The 13,392-nt window shown below is 33.8% G+C and overlaps 1 protein-coding gene across 5 annotated transcripts in view; it reads left to right on the top strand.

The window, feature by feature from the left end:
* The window catches only part of RAB3IP (RAB3A interacting protein), a 65,111-nt gene that overhangs the window by 36,122 nt on the left and 15,597 nt on the right, over window positions 1-13,392 (top strand). For 3 of the 5 annotated variants that reach the window (XM_012788729.2, XM_012788730.3, XM_012788731.3), the window contains exons 5-9: window positions 5,713-5,790; window positions 6,718-6,921; window positions 9,984-10,112; window positions 11,434-11,546; window positions 13,276-13,375. In XM_012788729.2, the coding sequence (XP_012644183.1) occupies window positions 5,713-5,790; window positions 6,718-6,921; window positions 9,984-10,112; window positions 11,434-11,546; window positions 13,276-13,375 (624 nt within the window). The remainder of the gene's footprint in view (window positions 1-5,712; window positions 5,791-6,717; window positions 6,922-9,983; window positions 10,113-11,433; window positions 11,547-13,275; window positions 13,376-13,392) is intronic. The other 2 variants (XM_076007168.1, XM_076007169.1) reach the window with 2 other exon arrangements.

The raw sequence follows: 13,392 nt of genomic DNA, 5'->3' as shown, positions 1-13,392 counted from the left end.
ATAAGAAAACTATAAAACAAAAAATTAATAAAATGGTGGACTTAAGTCCTTACCTTTCAGTGATTACTTTAGATGTAAATGAACTAAACTCCTCTGTCAAAAGGCATAGAGTGGCTGAGTGGATTGAAAAAAAAACTGTATGCTGTCTACAAGAGAATCACTTTAGATAGGTTTAAATATAGGGTGAAAATGAAGTGGTGAAGACATATTTCCATGAAATTGGTAACCAAAAGAGAACAATTATATCAGACAAGATAGACATTAAGTCAAAACTCTGACAACAAAGAATATCATTATATAATGACAAAGGGGTCTCTTCAACAGGAAGACAAAACAATCATAAATGTAGTCTTGCATTAATGACAGGGATATATTTTGAGAAATACGTTGTTAGGAAGTTTTGTTCTGTAATCTTGCCCTTATGTGAACATCATAGAGTATACTTACACAGACTTAGAGGGTATGGTCTGTTAAACATCAGGCTATATGATACTGCCTATTACTACTAAGCTACATACCTGTACATCATGTTAGTGTACTGCATGCTGTAGGCAATTGTAACACAGTAGTAAATATTTGTGTATATAAACATAGAAAAGATACAGTAAAAATATTGTCTAATAATTGCATGGGATCAGCATTGTAAATTCAGTCCATTGTTGACTGAAATACTATATGTTGCATGATTGTATATATGCATCCAACATCAGAGCACCTGAATATATAAAGCAAACATTAACAGATCTTAAAGGAGAAATAGCAATACAATAATAGTAGGGAACTTTAATACCCCATTCTCTCTAAGGCAGGCATCCTCAAACTACAGCCTATGGGCCACATGCAGGTGTTTTTGCCCATTTGTTTTTTTACTTCAAAATAAGATATGTGCAGTGTGCATAGGAATTTGTTCATAGTTTTTTTTAAACTATAGTCCAGCCCTCCAATGGTCTGAGGGACAGTGAACTGGCCCCCTGTTTAAAAAGTTTGAGGACCCCTGCTCTAAGGGGTAGATTTCTAAATGGACAGAAAATCAATAGAGAAACAGCAGAGTTGAATAACACTGTAGACCAAATTGACCTACCAGACATATATAGAACTTTCCACACAAAAGCAAAAGAATATACATTCTTTCTAAGTGCACATAAAACGTTGCAGGATAGTCCATGTTAGGTCATAAAACAGGTGTTAAATTTAAGAAAATCAAAATCACTTAGAGTAGATATAGAGGATAGGAAAATACAAAATATCAACAAAACTAACAATTGGTTTTTGGAAAAAAAAACAAACCCAACACACTCTTAGCTAGACTAATCAAGAAAAAAAGAAGACAAAAATCAGAAAGGAAAGAGGAGAAATTACAATGGGTGCTTCAGAAATAAAAAAGGATTATAAGGGACATTTATGAACAATTATATACCAATAAATTAGATAATCTAGAAGAAATGGACAAATTCCTAGAAACACACAACCTAGCAAAATGAATCAAGAAGAAACAGAAAGCCTGAATAGACCAATGACAAATAAAGAGATTGAGTCAGTAATCAAAAACATCCCAACAAAGAAAAGCCCAAGACTAAATAGCTTCACAGGTGAATTCTATCTTAAAGTCTTCCAAAAATAGAGAACACTTCCAATCTCATTTTATGAGGCCAGTATCATCCTGGTACCAAAGCCAGAAAGACATCACAAAAAACTATAGGTAAATATCCCTGATGAACATAGATGCAAAAATCATCAATAAAATACTAGCAAACCGAATTCAGTAACACATTAAAAGGATTACACACTATGACCAAATGGGATTTATTTCTGGTATGCAAGGATGGTTCAACATAGGCAAATCAATCACTATGATACACCATAATAATAGAAATGATATATAGCACATGATCATCTCAATAGATACAAAAAACATTTTACAGAATTTTACATCCATTCATTATAAAAACTCGCAACAAAGGTATAGGTGACATAGAAAGAACTTACCTCAAGACAGTAAAGATTATATATGAAAAACCCATATCTACCATCATAATCAATGGGGGAAAATGCAAGCCTCTAAAATCTCTAAGATCTGGTACAAGGGAAGGGTATTGAGTGTTCACCACTTCTATTCAACACAGTAGAACTCCTAGCCAGAGAAATTAGACAATAAATAAAAGGCAACCAAATTGGAAAGGTAAAAGTAAAATGATCTCTGTTTGCAGGTGATGTGATAGCATTTAGGAAAGTTGTAGGATACAGAAATCAGTGATGTTTCTGTACACAAACAATGAGCTATCTGAAAAGGAAATTAAGACAACAATCCCATTTGCAAAAATGTCAAAAAGAATAAAAAACTTAACCAAAGAGGTGGAAAGACTTGAACACTGAAAATTATAATACACTGAAGAAGGGAATTAAAGAAGACATAGATGGAAAGACATTTGTGTTCATTGATTGAAAGAGTATTGGTAAAATGTCTATGGTATCCAAAGTGATCTATAAATACAGTGCAATGTCTATCAAAATCCCAATGGCATTCTTTACAGATATAGAAAAAACAATCCTAAAATTCATAGGGAACCACAAAAGACCTAAATAGCCAAATCAATCTTGAGCAAGAAAAATAAAGCTGGATGCATCACACTTGGGGATTTCAAAGTATATTACAAAGCTACAGTAATCAAAACTGTGTTGTATTGGGCACACTTGTAGGTCTGGCTTGGGCAACATATGTAACCAAAATGTTTGTACCCCCATAATATTCTGAAATTTAAATAAAGAAAAATTTTAAAAAGAAAAAAAAAACAGATATATAGACCAATGGAACAGAATAGAGAGCCCAGAAATAAGTCCACACCTTTATAGTCAATTGATCTTTGACAAGGGTGTCAAGAGCACTCAATGGGGAGAGAATAGTCTCTTTAATAAATGTGCTAGTAAAATAGTATATCCACATGCAGGTGAATGAAATTGGGCCTTATCTCACACCATAAACAAAAAATCAATTCAAATTGGATTAAAGACTTAAATGTAAGACCTGAAACTATAAAACTCCTAGAAAGAAACAAGGAAAAAGCTTTTTGACATTGGTTTGAGCATTGATTTTTTTTAGATATGATACTAAAACCACAAGCAACAAAAGCAAAAATAGACAAGTGGGATTGCATCAAACTAAAAACCTTCTGCATAGCAAGCAGTCAGCAAAATGAAAAGGCAACCTACTGAATGGGAGAAAATATTTGCAAGCCACATATCTGATAAAGGGTTAATATCCAACATATGTAAGGAACTCAGTAACAATCTCTAGTAAACGGGAAACTGAATACACATTTCTCCTAAGAAGACGTAGAAATAGCCAGCAGGTATATGAAAACATGCTGAGCATCACTAATCATCAGGTAAACGCAAATCACAACACCAGTGAAATATCACCTCACACCTGTTTGAATGGCTATTATCAAACTACAAAAAAACAAGTGTTAGCAAGGATGTGGACAAAGGAACTCTTTTAACCTGTTAGTGGGAATGCAAATTGGTACAATTATTATGGAAAACATTATGGAGGTTTTTCTTCAAAAAGTTAAAAATAGAACTATCCCATGATCCAGCAATTGTACTTGTGGGTATACATCCAAAGGAAATAAAATCAGTATCTTGAGATAGCTGTACTTCCATGTTCATTTCAACATTACTCACAATAGCCAAAATATGGAAACAAATGTCCATTGATGGATGACTGGCTAAAGTGTGTGTGTGTGTGTGTGTGTGTGTGTGTGTGTGTGTGTTTCAGCTTTAAGGAAATCCTGCCATTTCTGACAACATGAATGAACCTGGAGGATATTATGTTGAGTGAAATAAGCCAGATATGGAAAGACAAATGCTGCGTGATCTTATTTACATATGGAATCTAAAATAGTTGAATTCATAGAAACACAGAGTAGATTGGTGGTTTCCAGGGGTTCGGAGGTGGGAGAAATGGGAGATGTTGGTCAGTGGTACAAAGTTTCAGTTATGCAAGGTGAATAAATTCTGAAGATCTAATATACAGCATGTTGATTTTATTGTGTACTTGAAATTTGCTAAGAAAGTAGCAAGATCTTAAGTGTTCTCACCACTACCACCACTACCACCACCACACAAAAAAGTAACTATGAGGTGATGGATATGTTAAAAGAATACAAAGAAAATTATATGAATGCATGTACTGTAATTGGAGTTCCAAAGGGAAAGAAGAGAGCTAGACTGGGGCAGAAGCAATATCTAAAAAGATAATGCATAGGATTTTGACAAATTGACAGACAATATCAAAAGATATATTCAAAAAAAGTTTCAAAATTTTTCCATCACTCTGTTCTTCTGAAGCTAAAAATGATATAAGTATCTTCTATTCCAGGAATCAGCAATCTTTTTTCTATAAAGGGCCAAATAGTATGTATTTTTGGATTTGAGGGCCATAAGTAGTCTCTGCTGTTACAGTGTGAAAGCAGCTTTAAACAAGACATAAACAAATTAATGTGTTTAAAGGAATGAGAGAGCTACCGAAATAGTGAAGAACTAGGGGCCAAGATCCAGGAGAAGTAAACCCAGAAAAGTGAGGTGGGATTTTAGGTGACTCTTCTACTAGAGATATAAAGAATACAGTGAAAATTTATGAACAATGAAATATGCATTTCACTCTACCACCAGTTGACAGACCTAGTGAGGGTGCCATTGTCAAATTATTTGTTAAATATTTTTGAGGCTCATTTCCTTTCTTCCTTCCCTCCAATAAACTGTAAATTGAAGTTCTAAAATACAAATTCTTACATCTCAGGGGATTATCTCAAGTACCCTTCAATCCATTCTTAATCTCTTATAGGGATTATTTTATACAGCAGCATAATTTTTTTAAAATACAAGTAAGATCATGTCACTTTCTTCATTAAACATAAGGTAAGGCTTCATATTGTACTGAGAATAAAATCTACAATTCCTGCCCTAATAACTTTGATTATTGGAATGTAATCAGAATGTAAGCTCCTTAAGAGCCAGAGACTTTATCTTTTTTTAAGTATATAATCAGCACCAAGTACAGTACCTCACAAAGAGATGTCATGATTAAATGTTTGATGAATAGAAGGGAATTAAATACCTAGAATTTCATGTTTGTGGTAGTAAAAAATTGAGACTCTATCAAAGGTAAACTCTGATTTCCTTTTTAGGAAAATGGATTGCTCTACTCTGCACAAAATTGTCACTTAATGTTTTGTGAATGTTTTTATTGGATGCCTGCCATTCCTGTAAACTGCATTGTTATTGATGTGTTAATATTTTTATTTGGCCCTTTATGCCAATAAATAGGCCAATATGCCAATTCATTTGCCAATATGAATATATAGTGACCAAATTATGAAAACCTAACTGCAAAGGAAGTTGGCTTTGACATGTGGATCACTGTCTGTTTTCCTTCATCACAATTACAATCCTTACACAAGTACCGATCAGAATGATTGAACTCAACTTGGCTGACTCAGTGGTAATAGGTACTAAAAGAAGGTACCTGTTCCTAATTTCTAATAGTTTGTCTATCTGCTGTCAACTGCTATGTCTGTAGTTGACATCAAATATTTATTTTCAGTCTAACTTTTGGTGGTATAACTTTGATTTCATCATGGACACTTGGTGAAAGATTTTTGAAAATCAATGCTAAATACTTTGTTCCTATAATTTGAGTTGTTCACTTTTCAGGAAGCTCATAAAATGGTGAGAGAAGCAAATGTCAAGCAGGCAACAGCAGAAAAACAGCTAAAAGAAGCACAAGGGAAAGTAAGTTTTTGCTGCTTTTACTAGTATAAAATTTAAAGAAATCAGTGGTTACTGTTTTAAAAAATACCTTAACATCTATTGGATTTTGTTCTGATGTAAAAGTAGTATTTATTTTAGATTTGGAAACTACAGAAAAATAAAAAGAAGAAAATAATTGTTTTATATTAGAACCAAATATTTTAAAGCTTGTAAATCACGTATCAAAAGGATTATATAATCCCATTTTAAAGTTAATATTTATTTTCTTAATTCCTTGAGAGAAGCCACCTAAATGTTAATTGATTTTACTATTTTAAGAGTGAGCTATTGCAGCTAATCATAAACTTATATTTTGAAGATTTAAAAAATTCACATAAATGTTAGATATTTTGATAATTTTAAAAATTTTAGGCCGGGCGCTGTGGCTCACGCCTGTAATCCTAGCTCTTGGGAGGCCGAGGCGGGCGGATTGCTCAAGGTCAGGAGTTCAAAACCAGCCTGAGCAAGAGCGAGACCCCGTCTCTACTATAAATAGAAAGAAATCAATTGGCCAACTGATATATATATAAAAAATTAGATGGGCATGGTGGCACATGCCTGTAGTCCCAGCTACCAGGGAGGCTGAGGCAGAAGGATTGCTTGAGCCCAGGAGTTTGAGGTTGCTGTGAGCTAGGCTGACGCCATGGCACTCACTCTAGCCTGGGCAACAAAGCGAGACTCTGTCTCAAAAAAAAAAAAAAAATTTCATTTGACATTGTGAATAGTAGCAGAACGCAAACTCTATGGAAACACTTGCTTTTCACTTTTTCTTTATTATTAAACAGGAAATATAGGTTAAAATTTTTCCCCATCTTTGAAAGTATTTTGAAAAAATTACTGACATTTAGCTATTTCTGTCATATTTATAATAAAACATAGTATATATGACTATGTTGATTTACTTTCTAGATTGATGTACTTCAAGCTGAAGTGGCTGCATTGAAGACACTTGTATTATCCAGTTCTCCAACATCACCTATGCAAGAGCCTCTACCAGGTGGAAAGACACCTTTTAAAAAGGGGCACACAAGAAATAAAAGTACAAGCAGTGCTATGAGTGGCAGTCATCAGGACCTCAATGTGATACAGCCAATTGTAAAAGACAGCAAAGAGGTAACTCGTCAAGGACTGTCCCCTCTGACTCTGTTGATACTTGTTAATTCTCATCACTGAGGTGTCAGTTATCATTTTGCCAGCAAAATTTTTAGTACAAAATATACGATGTTAAGATGGGGGAGGCTTTGTCTAGAGCTGGCTGCTTTCAGGGATTCTTCAATTCCATTCTCTGCCTGGCTGACCTTGGAGTACCTGCTGGAAACTTGGTAAGTTTCTTAATCTCGATATTTCATTAAGGGAGCAAACTGTCATGAGTTGTATAAAGGAGATTGAGAGGCTTTAATGATCTGCATAGTCAAAATTTATTGCTAGAGTGCTCTTAAAAAATATGAATATAAGAAATGTGTGAAAATAAGGTGATTTTTCTTGAAGATTGGTGCATTGCTTTTATTTACATTCTGACAGAAGCAGAATTTTATATTGGTAAAGGAATCCTACAGTTAATTTAGATAATTAAGCAACAAAACATAGGGTAGGCTTATCATTTTAAAAGATAACTGAGACAATGTGTAAATATTTCAAGCTGTTTAGAGTAAAAAATGTATAATTATAAATTTTTTAAAATTTAGTCATTGTACAATATGAGAATGCATTTCCAAGGGGATTGATTAATAATTCATGGAGCACTATCCTGTTTTTTTCTTTTCTTTTTTATTTTATTTTTATTTTATTTTTTTTTTTGAGACAGAGTCTCATTCTGTCACCCTGGCTAGAGTGCAGTGGCATCATCACAGCTCTCTGCAACCTAAAACTCCTGGGCTCAAATGATTATCCTGCCTCAGCCACCCAAGTAGCTGGGATTCAGGCATGCATCACCATACATGGCTAATTTTTCTATTTTTTGTAGAGATAGGGGTTCTCATTCTTGTTCAGGCTGGTTTCGAACTCCTGACCTCAAGTAATCCTCCTACCTTGGCCTCCTAGAGTGTTAGGATTACAGGCGTGAGCCAATGCACCAGGCCTCCTGTTTTTTCTTAAAAGCTATATTTTACATTGTTGAATTCAAGTTTACCATTAATCTTGAAGAAGCTGTGTAAACTTGTTAAATTTTGTATGGAAGCCAGGAGTTTATTAAATTGAATAACCTATTTTAATTCAATTGCATTTTGATTAGTTATTAATGAAAAAGATGCTAGTGAGAAGTTTCAGTACTTGGTCAAATCTGAATATAACAAAATCTAAAATTCATACTGGTTTCTGTTAAATATTTAGGAAATTTTTAGTCATAACTTCTAACTTCTTTGAATTTAAATAGCATTTGAAATTGCTTGTACAACTTGCATTTTTGCTATTGTTTCCCACTCATTATATATAAATATGTATTTTTTTCCTATTGCTGACACTAAAAAAAATTTCAATGTTTTTCTCATGGAATATTTTAAAACTTCATTTTTAATTTTTTGAAATCCTTTAAAGTATGAATAGGGAGCTTATTAACTTCAAAATAATAACCTTTTGCTTTCCAGGTATATCTTATAGTCTGATGTTTCATGAAAAACTTGTCAAAAAGTCTTATTAGACAAAGGAAACACAAATTTGACCTGTGTAAGTCTTAGAAAAGAATATAACAATCTGAAAGAAAATGAAACATGTTCATGCTTTTGTAGAAAATGTGCTGGGGCACTCAGGCATAACATTAGCAACATTATATTTTCTGTACATTTTAAAAACATTACATGCTTGCATACAGACACACATATGCAATCAAGGCTTTGGGATTAAGCCACTTAGATTTAAATTTAAACTTTATTGCTTTCTTGCTTTATAAACTTGAGCAAATTACAAAAGGGGATCATAATATCTATCTTGCAGAGTTGTGAAGATTAAATGTTTATAAAGTGCTTACCATACATAGTTCCTGGCAGAGTCAGCTTTTAATAAATGGCTTAAATTACTGCCTTTAAACTAGAATCTTTCCTTACAATACTGCTTACCTACTTTGGGAGTTATGTCCATTTTCTCAGTAAACTTTACCAAGAAAACGATTTGAAAATTTAAGTATTGCTTATCTTCTTTTGCCTTTGGCTTTGATTCAAGGAATTTATGAATTGGGAAGGGAAAAAAAAAACTCACATTGAGATTGCCATTATACACCTTAAAAGAAAGTATATAGGGAAGCTTGGATACACTCAGCCTTTTGTTACTTTCACATAGACTACTTGCACATCTGATTAAGCTGTCTTAGGGGCAGGCTGTAGTTGTAGTCAGTATGTCATTCAGTTGACAAGAGTAGCTTAGAGCTATAAGAGGACAAGGGAGACTGCTCTGTGTTTGGGTGCCTAATGGAGGTTCATCTTTGTATTCCAGCAGATGGCATTGAGCTAGGCTGAGGGAATCTGAGGATCTGTAGGGAGGAATACATAGGGAAACTTTATTAGGTAGGAGGGAAAGGGAGGGACAATTGGAGGAGTGAATAAGAAGATGGGTACCAGTGATAGATTATTTTTGATACCTCATATGGTAGTTACTTGATGCCCAAAATAGGCCAAAATATCTAAGTAAATGTCACATTTTACAATAGTCTATGTAGGAGGCTATATGTGTGCTTCTTCTAATCTTGTTGCTTATATAATAGACATTATTTTGTCAGTTCTTTTGGGACTGCCTTCAGGTAATAGAAGAACAACCACTGTCATTTTTTATCCCAAATTAGGTTTTACAATTTAGTTTCAGTTTATTCAAACACTTTATTTAATTAACTTGGCTCCAAATTACTTTATTTTTAGAAAAGACTTGTTTTTTGTATTCAAAACAGTTTGCACCTGTGTCTTAAGAGTAGCTCGAACATTTTGAGGGGGCCAGGGTTGCTAGTGAGGATTATGGGTAGCAACATTAGACAAGACAGTAGATACATTGAAAAGGGCCAGTTAGCCATTTGAGAGTCATTTCTTTTAAAAGAAAAATTACTACTAGGTAATTATAACAGTTCAGTTTATTATTTTTAAATGAAGAACATTTTTTTTCAATAATGTTTCAATTAGGTTTTGGTTGTATAAAGTGGTTTTGTGTTTGTACTTTTAAACAAGTTTTTTTGTGTTTTCTTTTGGTTTGTTTGCTAGGCTGATTTATCTCTGTATAATGAATTCAGATCTTGGAAGGATGAGCCCACAATGGACAGAACGTGTCCTTTCTTAGACAAAATCTATCAGGAAGATATCTTTCCATGTTTAACATTCTCAAAAAGTGAGGTAATTTTTTTTTCATTTTAATAGGAATGTATTATAGCTTATGTGCTTTTTACTAAATCATTACATATTTTTCAGTATTCTTGCCTAAATAAGTTATTATAAATTATCATATTTTACCATTTTCTCTATTCCATATTAGGATCACATTAATTTCTTGGTATTCAGTTACTGAACATCTTTCTTTCTCCATTCACACAAGAATGTGTATTGCCTTGGAGTGAAGTGTTAAATATGTACAGGGGATAGGGTTTATTTCTTGATTCTCAGTCCAAGGTTCGGTGTAGGGGAAGATCTCAATTCATTCTGTTAAAGACGTTTGTTGAGTTTATCTACATGATAACAAATTATATTTAGTTTCTTTATCTTTAAAAGAGGAAAAATAACACCTTTTTGTCTATGCCACAGGGTTAAGAGGATAAAATGAAGTAGATTAGTAGATACAAAAACTTTTAAAAATTTTAAGGCACTATATAAAGTCATTGTAACACTGCACTCCAGCCTGGGTGACAGAGGGAGACCCTGTGTCTAAAAAAAAAACAAAAAACAAATTTGAAGTCATAATTTAAATTTGTTCTTACATGTGAAAGGTTTGTCTACAAATGTTCTGTTAATGTTTAAGAAATGTTAATATTAAGAATCTTATGTTAAGTCTTTCAAGTATTTAATTATACCATTGCTTATAAAGGGAAGTTAAGATGAACATTACAATGCTTTTGATATGAATATGTGTTGTTTGTTGTGGCTTTGTACTTGCTTTCAGGTAGGCCATTCAGTAATGGTAATCTTGCCAGACTGCAGAAGTTTGCCTGTTTCATCTGTTGTTTATCAGTTGCTACCTTCCCCATCTGGGCATATAATATTTGATAATTCAGTTAATTCTTTTGTAGACTCACTTTTGTGTACCTAAATAAAAGTTTAGAAAATATATAGTTATAATTAGTATATATTGCTGTTGCAAATGACCAATATTAAAAAATATTGCATACATTTAGTAGAATAAAGTTTTAGGATATTCATTTTGAAGTACCATTAACAATAGATGTTAATTGTGGGTAAGGAGTGAACAGCCATTGGAATTAATGCCTTTAATCCTCTTCCAGATAATGAGAAAAGTTTATTTCACTCTAACTGAATTGCCTTTCATAACAGTGTTTGAATTCTAAAAGAAATCAGACCAAGATTACATGATTTCTTCCTTTTTCATTGCATAAGGTCATGTTAATGGAACATGGAAGAATAACTTATAAATTAGTTTACTGTAGAATATAATTTTGATATTTTTCTGCTAGCACAGCATCTAATACTTTTTATTTTTTTAAAGTTGGCTTCAGCTGTTCTGGAGGCTGTGGAAAACAATACTCTAAGCATTGAACCAGTGGGATTACAACCTATTCGATTTGTGAAAGCTTCTGCAGTTGAGTGTGGAGGACCAAAGTAGGTTTCCACATCCATAACTTATGGAAGATTCTGAGTTTTTGAAGTTTTATGTATTGCAGTTACTTAGTTTTTCTAGTTTAAAATCTCTTCAGATTGCTATTTAGAGTCTGTATGGCCCAAAGACAAATCCTCAGACAGTGTTGGATATAGAATTTCAAATTTAGTGTCAGAGGAGAACCCTTTTAATTACAAAAAATGTACATATGTGATAGGAATCCACGTAGACGAGATTCAAAATACGTTTTTTTTTAGCTCCATATCATGACTCATTAGTGGGTCATGAAATCAGTTCAGTGGGTCATAAGCAGAACTTTTGTTTATTATCCTTATGTGTGTAGCCATATATACTGAATTTCTATGTAAAATATTTCTTTCTGAGGGTTGTCATCAAAAATAGTTTGGGGAGATAATGAGTTAGACCAAGTCTTATCAAGCATGAGAACAGGGTACCCAGAAGACCTGGCTAGTCTTCTCCTTTCATATTATTATTATAAAGGAATCTCACTTTGATAAATAATCAATTCTGACTTTCATATGTGAGAGATATTTGGGAATTTGGGAATAAATCTTCAGAAATAAGACTCCCACATTTTATAGCAGGGCAGGCCTTTTTCCATCCAGTCAGTCTTATGAGGAGAAAAGACTGAACTCAACAGTACCTAAAACCTCTGGAAAAGGTGAAGGTTTGCCTAAAACCAAGGCACAGTTGTGCTTTGGTTTCTGTTTAAAAAATGACTTGGGGGCTGAGTGCAGTGGCTCATGCCTATAATCCCAGCACTTTGGGAGGTTGTGGTGGGAGGATCACATGAGGCCAGGAGTTTGAGACCAGCCTGGGCAACATAGTGAGACTGTCTCTACAAAAAATGTAAACATTAGCTAGGCTTGGTGGTGTGCACCTGTAATCCCTGAGGCAGGAGGATTGCTTGACCCCAGGAGTTTGAGGTTGCAGTGAGCTAGGATCATACCAGCCTGGGTGACAGAGTAAGACCTTATCTCTAAAAAGAAAAAAAAAAGAGAGAGAAAAGAAAATAAAGACTTGGAAAGCTTATGAAGAAGCTACTTATTAACCCTTTGCACTCACTTGCTTTTTTCTCATTATCCACTTGATATTATCCACACTCGACATCCAAGTGCAAAGGATTATGTGGTTAACAGCCAGATCAATATGGGGACTGGAAAGCCAGAGAGAGAGAGAGATTAGAGAATGCAATAATTGACTCCTGTTAGGGTTATTTGGAAGCCAGAACAGGAAAAGACTGGTTGAGATTAACTAAATAGGTGTGTGTTAAAGCCTCTTGTGGGAGTTGTGTGGTTCTTCCTGCTTCCTGTTATGCATATTACATTCCCAACAAAATTATAGAATATTGGTATTAGGTGACTGTAGGTGACTGTGGAGGTTACCTAGTCATATATTTGCTTTATGAGCCACACATGCACCTCACTCCCCTGTGTGGCACCTGTAGGACAGTGGCCTCAGCATTTTAGGGAAAGGATTCACATTCTTAAATTCTACAAACACCCAAGTAGTTTTATCCTGATCCTTCAACCCTAAAAATGGAGAATTAAATCAATGATAGCAGTTTTCGTACCTTTAAGGTCTATGTCAAGTAAACCCAAGTGGATTCTCAGATATTTTATCTTAAGTGAATGAATAGACAACTTCTATAGAAGGTAGGGGCAAGTGCTTTTAATTTTAAAATAACTAAAATTTATCATTATTTCACAGAAAATGTGCTCTCACTGGCCAGAGTAAATCCTGTAAACACAGAATTAAATTAGGGGACTCAAGCAACTATTATTATATTTCTCCTTTTTGCAGATACAGGGTAAGTGACTTAATCAT

The sequence above is a fragment of the Microcebus murinus genome, chromosome 10 (assembly GCF_040939455.1).
Source record: "Microcebus murinus isolate Inina chromosome 10, M.murinus_Inina_mat1.0, whole genome shotgun sequence".
In the NCBI taxonomy this organism is placed as follows: Eukaryota; Metazoa; Chordata; class Mammalia; order Primates; family Cheirogaleidae; genus Microcebus; species Microcebus murinus.
This window is presented reverse-complemented; position numbering and strand designations above follow the sequence as displayed.